The sequence below is a fragment of the Littorina saxatilis genome, linkage group LG15 (genome assembly GCF_037325665.1).
Source record: "Littorina saxatilis isolate snail1 linkage group LG15, US_GU_Lsax_2.0, whole genome shotgun sequence".
Lineage (NCBI taxonomy): Eukaryota > Metazoa > Mollusca > Gastropoda > Littorinimorpha > Littorinidae > Littorina > Littorina saxatilis.
Genome location: NC_090259.1, coordinates 49,011,541 through 49,031,716, shown reverse-complemented (window position 1 = coordinate 49,031,716; position 20,176 = coordinate 49,011,541). Strand labels below are relative to the sequence as shown.

The following is a 20,176-nucleotide window of genomic DNA, read 5'->3' as shown; positions in this document are numbered from 1 at the left end:
GTAAAAACAACTCCGCAGATCTGGGATGGTAAGTGGCACTATTTTCACGATAAGGAGCGTGCCTTTCAACGACTGATCAAGACACTCGGGTCCCACACAAAGGAGAGGATCGGCCACACAAACAATCCGGGCGCTACAGAAGGGGAAGCAGGGGCCATTAACCAAGGACAAGGAAAACAAGGTGGCACCAACCTGGCCGACTTCTTCTTGATCTTGGCCACGCTCTCCGACGGCGGCTCAATGGCACACGACAGCTCGTGGCTGCACACAACAAGGATAAGGATAATAAGGATAAGGGTAAGATTCATATAGTCCTGTGAGGTTACCCTCATGAACATTTGGGCTGCATACTCCCTGGGGAAAGCGAGCTGCCATACAGTATACGGCGCTACCCGAAACGGCTTTCTGATGGAACAATCCTATCATCTGCCAGTCAACACATCAACTTGACCCGTGTCTATTCCATTCTGGATTCAAACCCCTGACGCAAGGATCACAAGTCTGGTGCTCGACCAGCCGAGCTACCAGGCTCCCTGTACCTCCAACACCTGCTCCACACCTACACTCCTCCTCCCCCCCCCCCCCCCCCCCCCCACACATTCCTTTCTCATCCCATCTTACTCGCCTCTCAGTATTGGTGGAAACCCTGAGGGAATCGAACCAGACAGTTTTTCATCAATTCCTAACCCCCCTCGTCATGCCCCACCTTCCGTAGCCCCCCCCCCCCCCCCCCCCCTCTTCCACTCTTTCTCATTGACCTCTCGGTGTCGGTGAAGACCCTGAGCGAGTCGAACCAGACCCAGAAGCGGGGTTCAAAGGTCAGGCGGTAGATCTGTGCGGCAGACTGCAGCAGCCGGAGCTGAGCCAACACCTCGAACTCCTTGCGCCGCTTCTCAAAGTTGACCAGCCCCTCCTCCGTTGTGTCCGCCATGGCCGTGTCCAGCATGGTCAGGTCCGTCAGGAAGGTGCCCAGGTAGGGGACGGTGCCCTGGACTGTGCCCTGAAACACGATCTTTTCCATGTGTACTTGGTCTTGTGCTTGCGTGTTTACACGAAGGGGGATAAGGCACTAGCAGGTCTGCACATAAGTTGACCTGGGAGATCGGACAAATCTCCACCCTTCACCCACCAGGCGGCCGTGGCTTGAATTCATGACCTTTCGATCAAGAGGCCGATGTCTTATCTACTACGCCACTGCGCCCATCTGACTCACTGCAATAGCTGGTCTTCACTGGTTTTCACAGGTCTTCACTGGTCTTCACTGGGCCAAATCTTCCACACCTCTCAAAAAAGCCTGACAGAGTTATTTGTGGGAAAAGCCTGACAAGAGTTCTTTGAGGGAAAAGCCTGACAGTTATTTGTGGGAAAAGCCTGACAAGAGTTATTTGTGGGAAAAGCCTGACAAGAGTTATTTGTGGGAAAAGCCTGACAGTTATTTGTGGGAAAAGCCTGACAAGAGTTATTTGTGGGAAAAGCCTGACAGAGTTATTTGTGGGAAAAGCCTGACAGTTATTTGTGGGAAAGCCTGACAGAGTTATTTGCGGGAAAGGTCTGTTGGTACAGCACACAGAGATCCACTCACATTGTCAATCCAGGAGCGGCGTTTCTGCATGTTCTTCCTCTTGAGTGACTTGTTCTGGGAGTCCAGGTCGGGGAATTTAGCAGTGGCTTCCTGCAACAAACACGCCGGCTGTGTACACCTACTGTTGCAGTCCTTTATATCACACTCTTTCCCTGCACCAAATGCCAATGCTTGAACGGAGAAAGTCTGTTTACACTCCAATTTGACTCCTTAACTTGTTCAACGCCTCCCGTACCTCCCCCCCCCCCCCTTCTTATTCCCACAGACAAATACTTCAAACAAGCTGCTCATACACATATATCACTGCAATCCTAATTTTCTTGAGACATTTGTCTTTACAACTGATGGCTTGCTCACAGTGATCCTGAATGGCAATATCAAGCGGGAGAAGGGGGATAATCCGTCCAACAACATACCAACTGGTAGTCCACTCAAGCCAACGCCCAATCAAACACCAGGACAATAGAAGCATGAAACATGAGGGAAGAAGTGAAGGGAGCAGTGTGAGGAATTACCTTCATCAGCAGTTCACGAGAGTTGAATTGATTGTTCTCCCCAGAGAATATGTCCGACAGTTCTTCAAACAACACAACACTTTCTCTGCAAAATACACAATCAACATCAAAACACAACCGTAAACGTTCGCTTGAAACATAAAACACACTGAATCCACACACCCTCCTGTCCACAAAAACAGGCGTGTAACTGTCCGTCCTCACACGCAACAAGACAATGGTAGAGAGATGAGAGCACGGAAGATAAGGAACAAACAGGTTATATCGCGACGGGGAAAGGGGGGATGGGATAGAGCCACTTCTTAATTGTTTCTTGTTCACAAAAGCACTAATCAAAAAATTGACCCAGGCCCTCCAAATCCTGGGCAGTCACATTACTCAGCACATTGAGGGTGTTCAACTCCTCATCCTGGAGAACTTTAACCACCGTTAAAGGCAGATCTGTCGCCCACGCTCCAAATTCGAAGTCCATATTGCAGTAAGAAATAGTTGGCATATGCCCGCTGCACCGCGCTGGTAAGGGCTGACCACAATGTGTTGCTCTCCCGTTCTTATAGACCCCCGCTGATGCATCACACGTGCAAGCCCCCCGGCAACATGGACATTGCGGCTGGGCTCTTCTCCTTGACTTTCACAAGTCCTCCTCTCCCCTCTCTTTCTAATTACGGGCCTAAGTGTTGATATCCTGCTTTACTACCCTCTCTTCCCTACCTGCCAACACTGATCCCTTTAGGCCTACCTCAAGTATCTAACATCCTCCTCCTCCACCCGCGGCTAATCTGTCTCGTTTAAATAGAGTTTATCTGACGCTGTCCGCTCTATCTAAACTCACACATAAAGTAAAACATAATCACACACACACACACCCACCCACACAGACGCATAGATACACACACCTAGACGCACAGACACACTCACACACACACACCTAGACGAATAGACACACACACCCAAACACCTAGACGCATAGACACACACACCCAAACACCTAGATGCATACACACACACACACAAACACCTAGACGCATAGACACACACACCCAAACACCTAGACGCATAGACACACACACACAAACACCTAGACGTGTAGACACACACATACACACACCTAGACGTGTAGACACACACACACACACACCTAGACGTGTAGACACACACACACACACACCTAGACGTGTAGACACACACACCTAGACGTGTAGACACACTCACACACACACCTAGACGTGTAGACACACTCACACACACACACCTAGACGTGTAGACACACTCACACACACACCTAGACGTGTAGACACACTCACACACACATGGACGTGTAGACACACACACACACACACCTAGACGTGTAGACACACTCACACACACACCTAGACGTGTAGACACACTCACACACACACCTAGACGTGTAGACACACTCACACACACACCTAGACGTGTAGACACACTCACACACACACACCTAGACGTGTAGACACACACACACACACACCTAGACGTGTAGACACACACACACACACACCTAGACGTGTAGACACACACACACACACACCTAGACGTGTAGACACACTCACACACACACCTAGACGTGTAGACACACACACACACACACCTAGACGTGTAGACACACTCACACACACACCTAGACGTGTAGACACACTCACACACACACCTAGACGTGTAGACACACTCACACACACACCTAGACGTGTAGACACTCACACACACACACCTAGACGTGTAGACACACTCACACACACACCTAGACGTGTAGACACACTCACACACACACCTAGACGTGTAGACACACACACACACACACCTAGACGTGTAGACACACTCACACACACACCTAGACGTGTAGACACACACACACACACCTAGACGTGTAGACACACTCACACACACACCTAGACGTGTAGACACACTCACACACACACCTAGACGTGTAGACACACACACACACACACCTAGACGTGTAGACACACTCACACACACACCTAGACGTGTAGACACACACACACACACACCTAGACGTGTAGACACACACACACACACACCTAGACGTGTAGACACACTCACACACACACCTAGACGTGTAGACACACACACACACACACCTAGACGTGTAGACACACTCACACACACACCTAGACGTGTAGACACACTCACACACACACCTAGACGTGTAGACACACTCACACACACACCTAGACGTGTAGACACACTCACACACACACCTAGACGTGTAGACACACACACACACACACCTAGACGTGTAGACACACTCACACACACACCTAGACGTGTAGACACACTCACACACACACATGGACGTGTAGACACACACACACACACACCTAGACGTGTAGACACACTCACACACACACCTAGACGTGTAGACACACACACACACACCTAGACGTGTAGACACACTCACACACACACCTAGACGTGTAGACACACTCACACACACACCTAGACGTGTAGACACACTCACACACACACCTAGACGTGTAGACACACACACACACACCTAGACGTGTAGACACACACACACACACCTAGACGTGTAGACACACACACACACACCTAGACGTGTAGACACACACACACACACACCTAGACGTGTAGACACACACACACACACCTAGACGTGTAGACACACTCACACACACACCTAGACGTGTAGACACACTCACACACACACACCTAGACGTGTAGACACACTACACACACCTAGATGCATAGACACACACACACACACACCTAGACGTGTAGACACACACACACACACACCTAGACGTGTAGACACACTCACACACACACCTAGACGTGTAGACACACTCACACACACACCTAGACGTGTAGACACACTCACACACACACCTAGACGTGTAGACACACTCACACACACACCTAGACGTGTAGACACACTCACACACACACCTAGACGTGTAGACACACTCACACAAACACCTAGACGTGTAGACACACACACACACACACCTAGACGTGTAGACACACACACACACACCTAGACGTGTAGACACACACACACACACACCTAGACGTGTAGACACACACACACACACCTAGACGTGTAGACACACACACACACACACCTGGACGTGTAGACACACACACACACACACCTAGACGTGTAGACACACTCACACACACACCTAGACGTGTAGACACACACACACAAACACCTAGACGTGTAGACACAAACACACACACACCTAGACGTGTAGACACACTCACACACACACCTAGACATGTAGACACACACACACACACCTAGACGTGTAGACACACTCACACACACACCTAGACGTGTAGACACACTCACACACACACATGGACGTGTAGACACACATACACACACACCTAGACGTGTAGACACACTCACACACACACACCTAGACGTGTAGACACACTCACACACACACCTAGACGTGTAGACACACACACACACACACACCTAGACGTGTAGACACACACACACACACACCTAGACGTGTAGACACACTCACACACACACATGGACGTGTAGACACACTCACACACACACACCTAGACGTGTAGACACACTCACACACACACCTAGACGTGTAGACACACTCACACACACACACACCTAGACGTGTAGACACACTCACACACACACATGGACGTGTAGACACACACACACACACACACCTAGACGTGTAGACACACTCACACACACACCTAGACGTGTAGACACACACACACACACACCTAGACGTGTAGACACACACACACACACACACACCTAGACGTGTAGACACACACATACACACACCTAGACGTGTAGACACACATACACAAACACCTAGACGTGTAGACACACACACACACACACCTAGACGTGTAGACACACTCACACACACACCTAGACGTGTAGACACACTCACACACACACACCTAGACGTGTAGACACTCACACACAAAAACCTAGACGTGTAGACACACTCACACACACACCTAGACGTGTAGACACACTCACACACACACCTAGACGTGTAGACACACTCACACACACACATGGACGTGTAGACACACTCACACACACACCTAGACGTGTAGACACACTCACACACACACCTAGACGTGTAGACACACTCACACACACACCTAGACGTGTAGACACACTCACACACACACCTAGACGTGTAGACACACTCACACACACACACCTAGACGTGTAGACACACTCACACACACACCTAGACGTGTAGACACACTCACACACACACCTAGATGTGTAGACACACTCACACACACACACATGGACGTGTAGACACACTCACACACACACCTAGACGTGTAGACACACACACACAAACACCTAGACGTGTAGACACACACACACAAACACCTAGACGTGTAGACACACACACACACACACCTAGACATGTCGACACACTCACACACACACCTAGACATGTAGACACACACACACACACCTAGACGTGTAGAAACACTCACACACACACCTAGACGTGTAGACACACTCACACACACACATGGACGTGTAGACACACACACACACACACCTAGACGTGTAGACACACTCACACACACACACCTAGACGTGTAGACACACTCACACACACACCTAGACGTGTAGACACACACACACACACACACACCTAGACGTGTAGACACACACACACACACCTAGACGTGTAGACACACTCACACACACACCTAGACATGTAGACACACACACACACACACCTAGACGTGTATACACACTCACACACACACCTAGACGTGTAGACACACTCACACACACACATGGACGTGTAGACACACACACACACACCTAGACGTGTAGACACACTCACACACACACACCTAGACGTGTAGACACACTCACACACACACCTAGACGTGTAGACACACACACACACACACACACCTAGACATGTAGACACACACACACACACACCTAGACGTGTAGACACACTCACACACACACATGGACGTGTAGACACACTCACACACACACACCTAGACGTGTAGACACACTCACACACACACCTAGACGTGTAGACACACTCACACACACACATGGACGTGTAGACACACTCACACACACACCTAGACGTGTAGACACACTCACACACACACCTAGACGTGTAGACACACTCACACACACACCTAGACGTGTAGACACACTCACACACACACATGGACGTGTAGACACACTCACACACACACCTAGACGTGTAGACACACTCACACACACACCTAGACGTGTAGACACACTCACACACACACATGGACGTGTAGACACACTCACACACACACCTAGACGTGTAGACACACACACACACACACCTAGACGTGTAGATGCACTCACACACACACCTAGACGTGTAGACACACACACACACACCTGGACGAATAGACACACACACACACACATAGATGCATAGACACACACACACACACACACACCTGGACGAATAGACACAAACACACACACACCTAGACGTGTAGACACACACACACACACACACCTAGACGTGTAGACACACTCACACACACACCTAGACGTGTAGACACACTCACACACACACCTAGACGTGTAGACACACACACACACACACACCTAGACGTGTAGACACACACACACACCTAGACGTGTAGACACACTCACACACACACCTAGACGTGTAGACACACTCACACACACACCTAGACGTGTAGACACACTCACACACACACCTAGACGTGTAGACACACTCACACACACACCTAGACGTGTAGACACACACACACACACACCTAGACGTGTAGACACACTCACACACACACCGAGACGTGTAGACACACTCACACACACACCTAGACGTGTAGACACACTCACACACACACCTAGACGTGTAGACACACTCACACACACACCTAGACGTGTAGACACACTCACACACACACCTAGACGTGTAGACACACACACACACACACCTAGACGTGTAGACACACTCACACACACACCTAGACGTGTAGACACACTCACACACACATGGACGTGTAGACACACACACACACACACCTAGACGTGTAGACACACACTCACACACACACCTAGACGTGTAGACACACACACACCTAGACGTGTAGACACACTCACACACACACCTAGACGTGTAGACACACACACAAACACACACACCTAGACGTGTAGACACACTCACACACACACACCTAGACACACTCACACACACACCTAGACGTGTAGACACACACACACACACACACCTAGACGTGTAGACACACACACACACACACACCTAGACGTGTAGACACACTCACACACACACCTAGACATGTAGACACACACACACACACACCTAGACGTGTAGACACACTCACACACACACCTAGACGTGTAGACACACTCACACACACACATGGACGTGTAGACACACACACACACACCTAGACGTGTAGACACACTCACACACACACACCTAGACGTGTAGACACACTCACACACACACCTAGACGTGTAGACACACTCACACACACCTAGACGTGTAGACACACTCACACACACACATGGACGTGTAGACACACTCACACACACACCTAGACGTGTAGACACACTCACACACACACCTAGACGTGTAGACACACTCACACACACACCTAGACGTGTAGACACACTCACACACACACATGGACGTGTAGACACACTCACACACACACCTAGACGTGTAGACACACTCACACCTAGACGTGTAGACACACTCACACACACACACATGGACGTGTAGACACACTCACACACACACCTAGACGTGTAGACACACACACACACACACCTAGACGTGTAGACGCACTCACACACATACCTAGACGTGTAGACACACACACACACCTAGACGTGTAGACACACTCACACACACACCTAGACGTGTAGACACACACACACACCTGGACGAATAGACACACACACACACACATAGATGCATAGACACACACACACACACACCTGGCCGAATAGACACACACACACACACACCTAGACGTGTAGACACACACACACACACACCTAGACGTGTAGACACACTCACACACACACCTAGACGTGTAGACACACTCACACACACACCTAGACGTGTAGACACACACACACACACACACCTAGACGTGTAGACACACACACACACACCTAGACGTGTAGACACACTCACACACACACCTAGACGTGTAGACACACTCACACACACACCTAGACGTGTAGACACACTCACACACACACCTAGACGTGTAGACACACTCACACACACACCTAGACGTGTAGACACACACACACACACACCTAGACGTGTAGACACACTCACACACACACCTAGACGTGTAGACACACTCACACACACACCTAGACGTGTAGACACACTCACACACACACCTAGACGTGTACACACACTCACACACACACCTAGACGTGTAGACACACTCACACACACACCTAGACGTGTAGACACACACACACACACACCTAGACGTGTAGACACACACACACACACACCTAGACGTGTAGACACACTCACACACACACATAGACGTGTAGACACACTCACACACACACACCTAGACGTGTAGACACACTCACACACACACATAGACGTGTAGACACACTCACACACACACCTAGACGTGTAGACACACTCACACACACACCTAGACGTGTAGACACACTCACACACACACCTAGACGTGTAGACACACTCACACACACACCTGGACGTGTAGACACACTCACACACACACCTAGACGTGTAGACACACTCACACACACACACCTAGACGTGTAGACACACTCACACACACACCTAGACGTGTAGACACACACACACACCTAGACGTGTAGACACACTCACACACACACCTAGACGTGTAGACACACTCACACACACACCTAGACGTGTAGACACACACACACACACCTAGACGTGTAGACACAAACACACACACACACCTAGACGTGTAGACACACTCACACACACACATGGACGTGTAGACACACTCACACACACACCTAGACATGTAGACACATTCACACACACACCTAGACGTGTAGACACACACACACAAACACCTAGACGTGTAGACACAAACACACACACACCTAGACGTGTAGACACACTCACACACACACCTAGACGTGTAGACACACACACACACACACCCCTAGACGTGTAGACACAAACACACACACACCTAGACGTGTAGACACACTCACACACACACCTGGACGTGTAGACACACTCACACACACACCTAGACGTGTAGACACACTCACACACACACCTAGACGTGTAGACACACTCACACACACACCTAGACGTGTAGACACACTCACACACACACCTAGACATGTAGACACACACACACACACACACACCTAGACGTGTAGACACACTCACACACACACCTAGACGTGTAGACACACTCACACACACACATGGACGTGTAGACACACACACATACACACACCTAGACGTGTAGACACACACACACAAACACCTAGACGTGTAGACACACACACACACAAACACCTAGACGTGTAGACACAAACACACACACACCTAGACGTGTAGACACACTCACACACACACATGGACGTGTAGACACACTCACACACACACCTAGACGTGTAGACACACTCACACACACACCTAGACGTGTAGACACACTCACACACACACCTAGAAGTGTAGACATACTCACACACACACCTAGACATGTAGACACACACACACACACACCTAGACGTGTAGACACACTCACACACACACCTAGACGTGTAGACACACTCACACATGGACGTGTAGACACACACACATACACACACCTAGACGTGTAGACACACACACACAAACACCTAGACGTGTAGACACACACACACACACACCTAGACGTGTAGACACACTCACACACACACCTAGACGTGTAGACACAAACACACACACACCTAGACATGTCGACACACTCACACACACACCTAGACATGTAGACACACACACACACACCTAGACGTGTAGAAACACTCACACACACACCTAGACGTGTAGACACACTCACACACACACATGGACGTGTAGACACACACACACACACACACACCTAGACGTGTAGACACACTCACACACACACACCTAGACGTGTAGACACACTCACACACACCTAGACGTGTACACACACACACACACACACCTAGACGTGTAGACACACACACACACACACACCTAGACGTGTAGACACACTCACCTAGACATGTAGACACACACACACACACACCTAGACGTGTAGACACACTCACACACACACCTAGACGTGTAGACACACTCACACACACACATGGACGTGTAGACACACACACACACACCTAGACGTGTAGACACACTCACACACACACACCTAGACGTGTAGACACACTCACACACACACCTAGACGTGTAGACACACACACACACACACACCTAGACATGTAGACACACACACACACACACACCTAGACGTGTAGACACACTCACACACACACATGGACGTGTAGACACACTCACACACACACCTAGACGTGTAGACACACTCACACACACACCTAGACGTGTAGACACACTCACACACACACATGGACGTGTAGACACACTCACACACACACCTAGACGTGTAGACACACTCACACACACACCTAGACGTGTAGACACACTCACACACACACCTAGACGTGTAGACACACTCACACACACACATGGACGTGTAGACACACACACACACACACCTAGACGTGTAGACACACTCACACCTAGACGTGTAGACACACTCACACACACACATGGACGTGTAGACACACTCACACACACACCTAGACGTGTAGACACACACACACACACACCTAGACGTGTAGACGCACTCACACACACACCTAGATGAATAGACACACACACACACCTAGACGTGTAGACACACTCACACACACACCTAGACGTGTAGACACACACACACACCTGGACGAATAGACACACACACACACACATAGATGCATAGACACACACACACACACACACACACACCTGGCCGAATAGACACACACACACACACCTAGACGTGTAGACACACACACACACACACCTAGACGTGTAGACACACTCACACACACACCTAGACGTGTAGACACACTCACACACACACCTAGACGTGTAGACACACACACACACACACACCTAGACGTGTAGACTCACACACACACACACACCTAGACGTGTAGACACACACACACACCTAGACGTGTAGACACACTCACACACACACCTAGACGTGTAGACACACTCACACACACACCTAGACGTGTAGACACACTCACACACACACCTAGACGTGTAGACACACTCACACACACACCTAGACGTGTAGACACACACACACACACACCTAGACGTGTAGACACACTCACACACACACCGAGACGTGTAGACACACTCACACACACACCTAGACGTGTAGACACACTCACACACACACCTAGACGTGTAGACACACTCACACACACACCTAGACGTGTAGACACACTCACACACACACCTAGACGTGTAGACACACACACACACACACCTAGACGTGTAGACACACTCACACACACACCTAGACGTGTAGACACACTCACACACACACATGGACGTGTAGACACACACACACACACACCTAGACGTGTAGACACACTCACACACACACCTAGACGTGTAGACACACTCACACACACACCTAGACGTGTAGACACACTCACACACACACCTAGACGTGTAGACACACTCACACACACACATGGACATCATAAGGGAACACAACAATTCCCTCCAACACCACTTCGCCGAATTCCTCGAGGGGGAAATTGGAAACGAGACAGAAACCATCAAATGTCTCCGCGATGAAGCCCTCGCCATCGCGGGTAAAGATGAAGAAACTCTCAATATGCTGAAACACAGCCTCCAAAAATTCATCAAGGATGAACAAACTTTGGTACAACGCCACCGGGACTACGAGGAAGACAGGGAAAAACGCGAACACCGCAACCAACAACGAAAACGGCCACGGGACCACTCAACAAGTGACTACAGAATCCCCAAGCTGCCAAAGCGACATTAGGCAAAACTTTTGTCTAAAACCTACACTCCGGTCTGCCCTCGGGCGGACCACCCTCATCTTCCAAAAAGGGATGAAGTGTTTCGTTGCTAAACCGCTTTATGAAACAACCAACACACCCCCTCCCCCTGTCAACCTGTACATACAGTACACAGACAAATAATGAGAAGGGTTGAACACACAACCACACCACTCCCCACATTTACCTGTACCATCAGTACACACAACAATACGGAAAAAAACCCGTTAAAGGCACGATGTACTATACAATCACCAAGCCTTACATAAGCCTCAATCACTGAGAGGACAGTACACACAAATACACCCAAACAAGGGAAATGAAAAATAGTCATCTATAAATGATTATTCTGAATCAAGGAACAAAAGTGATGAGGATATGGGTTTGAATAGTTGTCCCCTGACGAGGCTACCTTTCAGTTTCCCCAGAACACCTCTATAAAATCACAAAGAAGCTATCCTAGCAATTTGAAACTGTAAATATTGCCGAAAAGTACTATAATTGGGAGAGGTACTTAGGGATCTTTGGGTTGCCTACTGCATTTGCTGGGTTTGGCAGACCTTTGATATTTTACCCCCTATGATTGATCGGTCCGTACGGGCCAGCAAGGGTCCAACCATGTAGCAATTGCCTTCGTGCGATCCTCAGTAGTGTGGAAAAGCACCCAGAGACACCCAAAACCTCTCCTCAACAATACCGGTACACGTGTTGACTTACAACAGCGGTACTCAATACCCCTAAGTATTGAAACAATTTGCTAAAAACAGTTGAACACAAACGGTGAACACCGCGTGTTAATAAAACCAACACCTCTCAATGTATACCACCACAACAACTGAAACAACAGTTAGAACTCGTACACCATCAACAAACTACAACTATGCAGATACAAGTACACCGACAACAACAACGGACAGCCTAACGAATTGAGTGCCAACGCAAACGGAACCGCCTCGGCCCACCTCACCACACCCAACAACCACTGATATCTACAATACATCCCACTTCAGAAGAAACGCTCAACCCCCCACTATGCGAAACAACAGCAACCTCTGCCAAAATTGTGTAAAAAAGGAAATACACTAAATGACTTGAATTTGACCAAAAAAGAGGTCCTAAACACACCACGAAAAACACTTCTGAAACAAAAGAACGCAAATGCGAAGAAAACAAATAAAACCATGACAAAATCATAAATGCTGCACTAATAAACAGCCACGGGGAATGTTACCCAACGACTAGACACTGACCAACATTACAAGAAAAACAAAGACGCGTGCATCAAAGAGAAATCTTATCTAAAAGTTCCACCATACTGCTGCCCACCACATCTGCATAAACTAGCAGACCGCAGACTTACAACCCCCGGCCATAAAAACTGACACGCCACAACAAATCCCAACAAAGCCAAGCAGCCAGCTCTCTCTGGCACACCGAGACACCACAGACCTGAACGGACGTAACACATCCGCCTCAGTTACATCACCGCCACACCCGCAGCATCTAACCACACAGCGTTGATACGCCTAATCCAATCCTACCGGCACCAGACTATTTCCGACATACCGACACGCCACCCTTCAAACCGATTAAGGTTCAGCACAAGAGGTTGGAGAGACACTCCTAAACCTCTCCGCCAGCTCACTCGTCCGCACACTCGAACCAATTATAAACCTCCAACCGAGCACTTCATTCCAGAACTCAACAAGTCGCTGATCCCCGCACATTCCTTTATCAAAAGGACACGGGCTACAATCTCACCATCCGTGGACAAAGAAACTTTGTCACCACACAACTCTCCCCCTAAACATGGGAAGGCACTCCAAAACAAAACTCCGAATCCAAAAGAGGAAACTAACCAGGCTTTCAAATGAAAAAGAAAAAAAGATCAACAACAACCTGACACGAGCCAAACAATTCGTAATCAACTTGTCAAATGTACAACTTTCAAATGAACAATACCTGGGCCTAGAAAAAGGCCTCAAATTCATACCTACACCAAAAACAAACAAACCAACCATGAGAAAACGAATCTCGGCAGATTTCTGCAAACTTGCACGAAAAATTAGATGCAAATTCTACTTCCGTGAAAACACCTCCAACACCGCAATACCTCCATTCTACACAAAATCCAATTGGAACCCCCCACCAGGAAACGAAGCCATCGAGAAATACATCTTCAATACCAGAATGGAACTATACAATCTTTCTTTGAAGAAACTACAATCCAACCTCTCTGAAAATGAAAGGAAAGCACTCAAAGAGCTATCCGACAATCAAAACATTGTCATACGCAAGGCCGACAAAAACAACACAATCGTGATTTTGAACAAATCCACCTACAACGAGGAAGCACAATTCCAGCTCTCAGGGGTACACTACAAAAACATCCCCCCACCTGATCAACTGTCATTGATCAATCAAATGATGACAATCATAACCCATCTACAGAAAACCCAACAAATTGACAAACCAACATACAACTTTCTGAGCCAAACCAAGAAGGCACACAAAACGGGGAAACTGTACTTTCTTCCAAAAGTACACAAATTCTCCAAAGAAGAAATCTGTAACCTACAGACGAACGGAGCCCAAGCCACTAGAATTCCAAGCAGACCTATCATTTCCCAGTGCGACACCCCATCCCAATACGTGGGAAAATTCATCGACTTCTTCCTACTACCTACTGTAAAAAAACAGTCCACCTACATCAGAGACACATTGGATTTCATCCAACAGATCGAACAACTCATTCTTCCCCCTAATGTACTCATTTGTACATTCGACATCACCAGCATGTATACCAACATGACAGCAAATGAACTCATCAGTGCAGTCAACGAAGCTTTACCCAGCACCCTGTGTATTCCACCACTACCACCTATCCACAAATCACACATCGTGGCACTTCTCGAACTCATCTTGAAAAACAACAACTTTGTGTTCAACAACCAACACTACAACCAGTGCATTGGAGCCGCCATGGGAATGACGGCATCCCCGGAAATATGCGACATACGCATGTTCCAACTCATGAATGAAATCCTCGACAAATATGCCTACAAAGACACGATTCTTTGGCACGGACGCTACAGAGATGACGGCATCATGTTCTTCAACGCTGACAAAAACCAAATTCACCAGTTATTTGAGATAGCCAACGCCCACCACCCTCTACTCAAATTCACATACAACATCTCTGACTCAGAGGCAACGTTCCTCGACACCACCATCTACAAAGGCAACAGATTCCTGTCCAACAAAATACTGGACCTGAAAACACACAGAAAATCTACTGAAACATTCCAGTATCTCCATCGTGAATCTGCCCACCCACCCAGTGTCTTTAAAGGACTGGTAAAAGGTGAAATGATCAGATACATTCGAACCAACAACAACATAACCACACAGAACAAGGAAACTGATCTATTCCTATCAAAACTCCTTGAAAGAGAATACATACCAGTTGAATTGGAACTGATCAAACAAGAAGTCTTGAACATACCAAGAAACACACTTCTGAAACAAAAAACCGACCATCCCACCAAAAACAAAGCTCCACCACTTCTCATGGTCTCAACATACAACCCCAGACTGAGACACCTTAAAAAGAAACTCCTAAAACATTGGAAACTGATTCTACAAGACACGGAATGTGCCAGACTGTTCCCTAAACCTCCCCTTGTGGCATATGCCAGACACAGGAACCTGAAAGAACTTCTTGTAAAAACCTCGTAACAAATCAAACAACAAGCAACACCTGCCTTGCCTAAACCAGGTAAAGAAAACAACACAACGCCAGGAACCCCATTGTTTATTCACAACACAACAACAAACACAAAACATACGGAAAGTATAAATAAAGCCACGGAAAAAAACATACGGGATACCAACAGTGGCCGGGAAAAAGTAAAAACAACCCAATAACGCAACACTGAACAGCAGTATTGGCAAAACGAAGGAATCAACACACAACACGGCCACACGGCCGCAACGCGGATGAGGGGGGAGGGAGGGCAGAACTTCGCGCCCAAAAATCACCCCCACGGCAAACCCCGCCCACCCAACCGAAAGGCCCCACTGCACGCATCAAAGATGCACACCCAACCATTGGTTGAACGCTGATTGACACACACTGTCTTGCATCTACACGTACCACGGACGAACCCCGACCCCACCAATGAAACCACACCTCAACTCTGACGAAACTGCCTATTTAAACAGACAGAGCCAAACATTTAACCACATCACGAGTTTCTCCTGATTCAGACCCACCACGCTTTCCAACTACGCTCCTCGACCTACACCATCCTCCATCACTATGGCCACCAACTTCAACAATGAGATTGCCGAGACCCAATTCGACTTCTCCTTGGAAAATGAAGAGGAGTCCACCATCCACGCCAGCCAGTACCACACCTCCAGGGAGCTGGAATTGAACAGCATGAGGGAACATGACAGCATCCTCGAGATCAGTCTACTACCCGCGAACGCGGACGCCCCTAACCAAACCCATCAACAGAACCAGAAACCAACCAAAGAAAGGGTAAACCCCATTCTGGAAAAACTACAGGAAACGTTCAAATCTAGAACGAGCTTAACCACAGCAAAACAATCGATAACACTCGCAATCAAGAAGAACCGGTGTGTACCCTTTCTGAAAGGGGCCACCGACTTCAACCCAGGTTTGAACGGCTCAACTGCAAGAATGCAGGGGCTCAGAGAACAATTTCGGGACATCATAAGGGAACACAACAATTCCCTCCAACACCACTTCGCCGAATTCCTCGAGGGGGAAATTGGAAACGAGACAGAAACCATCAAATGTCTCCGCGATGAAGCCCTCGCCATCGCGGGTAAAGATGAAGAAACTCTCAATATGCTGAAACACAGCCTCCAAAAATTCATCAAGGATGAACAAACTTTGGTACAACGCCACCGGGACTACGAGGAAGACAGGGAAAAACGCGAACACCGCAACCAACAACGAAAACGGCCACGGGACCACTCAACAAGTGACTACAGAATCCCCAAGCTGCCAAAGCGACATTAGGCAAAACTTTTGTCTAAAACCTACACTCCGGTCTGCCCTCGGGCGGACCACCCTCATCTTCCAAAAAGGGATGAAGTGTTTCGTTGCTAAACCGCTTTATGAAACAACCAACACACCCCCTCCCCCTGTCAACCTGTACATACAGTACACAGACAAATAATGAGAAGGGTTGAACACACAACCACACCACTCCCCACATTTACCTGTACCATCAGTACACACAACAATACGGAAAAAAACCCGTTAAAGGCACGATGTACTATACAATCACCAAGCCTTACATAAGCCTCAATCACTGAGAGGACAGTACACACAAATACACCCAAACAAGGGAAATGAAAAATAGTCATCTATAAATGATTATTCTGAATCAAGGAACAAAAGTGATGAGGATATGGGTTTGAATAGTTGTCCCCTGACGAGGCTACCTTTCAGTTTCCCCAGAACACCTCTATAAAATCACAAAGAAGCTATCCTAGCAATTTGAAACTGTAAATATTGCCGAAAAGTACTATAATTGGGAGAGGTACTTAGGGATCTTTGGGTTGCCTACTGCATTTGCTGGGTTTGGCAGACCTTTGATATTTTACCCCCTAAGACACACACACACACCTAGACGTGTAGACACACTCACACACACACCTAGACGTGTAGACACACACACACCTGGACGAATAGACACACACACACACACATGGACGTGTAGACACACTCACACACACACCTGGCCGAATAGACACACACACACACACACCTAGACGTGTAGACACACACACACACACACCTAGACGTGTAGACACACTCACACACACACCTAGACATGTAGACACACTCACACACACACCTAGACGTGTAGACACACACACACACACACACACCTAGACGTGTAGACACACACACACACACCTAGACGTGTAGACACACTCACACACACACCTAGACGTGTAGACACACTCACACACACACCTAGACGTGTAGACACACTCACACACACACCTAGACGTGTAGACACACTCACACACACACCTAGACGTGTAGACACACACACACACACACCTAGACGTGTAGACACACTCACACACACACCGAGACGTGTAGACACACTCACACACACACCTAGACGTGTAGACACACTCACACACACACCTAGACGTGTACACACACTCACACACACACCTAGACGTGTAGACACACTCACACACACACCTAGACGTGTAGACACACACACACAAACACCTAGACGTGTAGACACACACATACGCACACCTGGACGTGTAGACACACTCACACACACATGGACGTGTAGACACACTCACACACACACCTAGACGTGTAGACACACTCACACACACACCTAGACGTGTAGACACACTCACACACACACCTAGACGTGTAGACACACTCACACACACACCTAGACGTGTAGACACACTCACACACACACCTAGACGTGTAGACACACTCACACACACACATGGACGTGTAGACACACTCACACACACACCTAGACGTGTAGACACACTCACACACACACACCTAGACGTGTAGACACACTCACACACACACCTAGACGTGTAGACACACACACACACCTAGACGTGTAGACACACTCACACACACACCTAAACGTGTAGACACACTCACACACACACCTAGACGTGTAGACACACACACACACACCTAGACGTGTAGACACAAACACACACACACCTAGACGTGTAGACACACTCACACACACACCTAGACGTGTAGACACACTCACACACACACCTAGACATGTAGACACATTCACACACACACCTAGACGTGTAGACACACAC

The 20,176-nt window shown here is 48.3% G+C and overlaps 1 protein-coding gene across 2 annotated transcripts in view; it reads right to left on the bottom strand.

Annotated features, from left to right (window-relative positions):
* LOC138949521 (ral guanine nucleotide dissociation stimulator-like 1) overlaps positions 1-20,176 on the bottom strand; it is a 75,326-nt gene that overhangs the window by 23,662 nt on the left and 31,488 nt on the right. For both annotated transcript variants that reach the window (XM_070321363.1, XM_070321364.1), the window contains 4 exons: positions 2,098-2,182; positions 1,583-1,672; positions 759-1,000; positions 193-261 (listed from right to left, as the gene is read on the bottom strand). In XM_070321363.1, the coding sequence (XP_070177464.1) occupies positions 193-261; positions 759-1,000; positions 1,583-1,672; positions 2,098-2,182 (486 nt within the window). The remainder of the gene's footprint in view (positions 1-192; positions 262-758; positions 1,001-1,582; positions 1,673-2,097; positions 2,183-20,176) is intronic.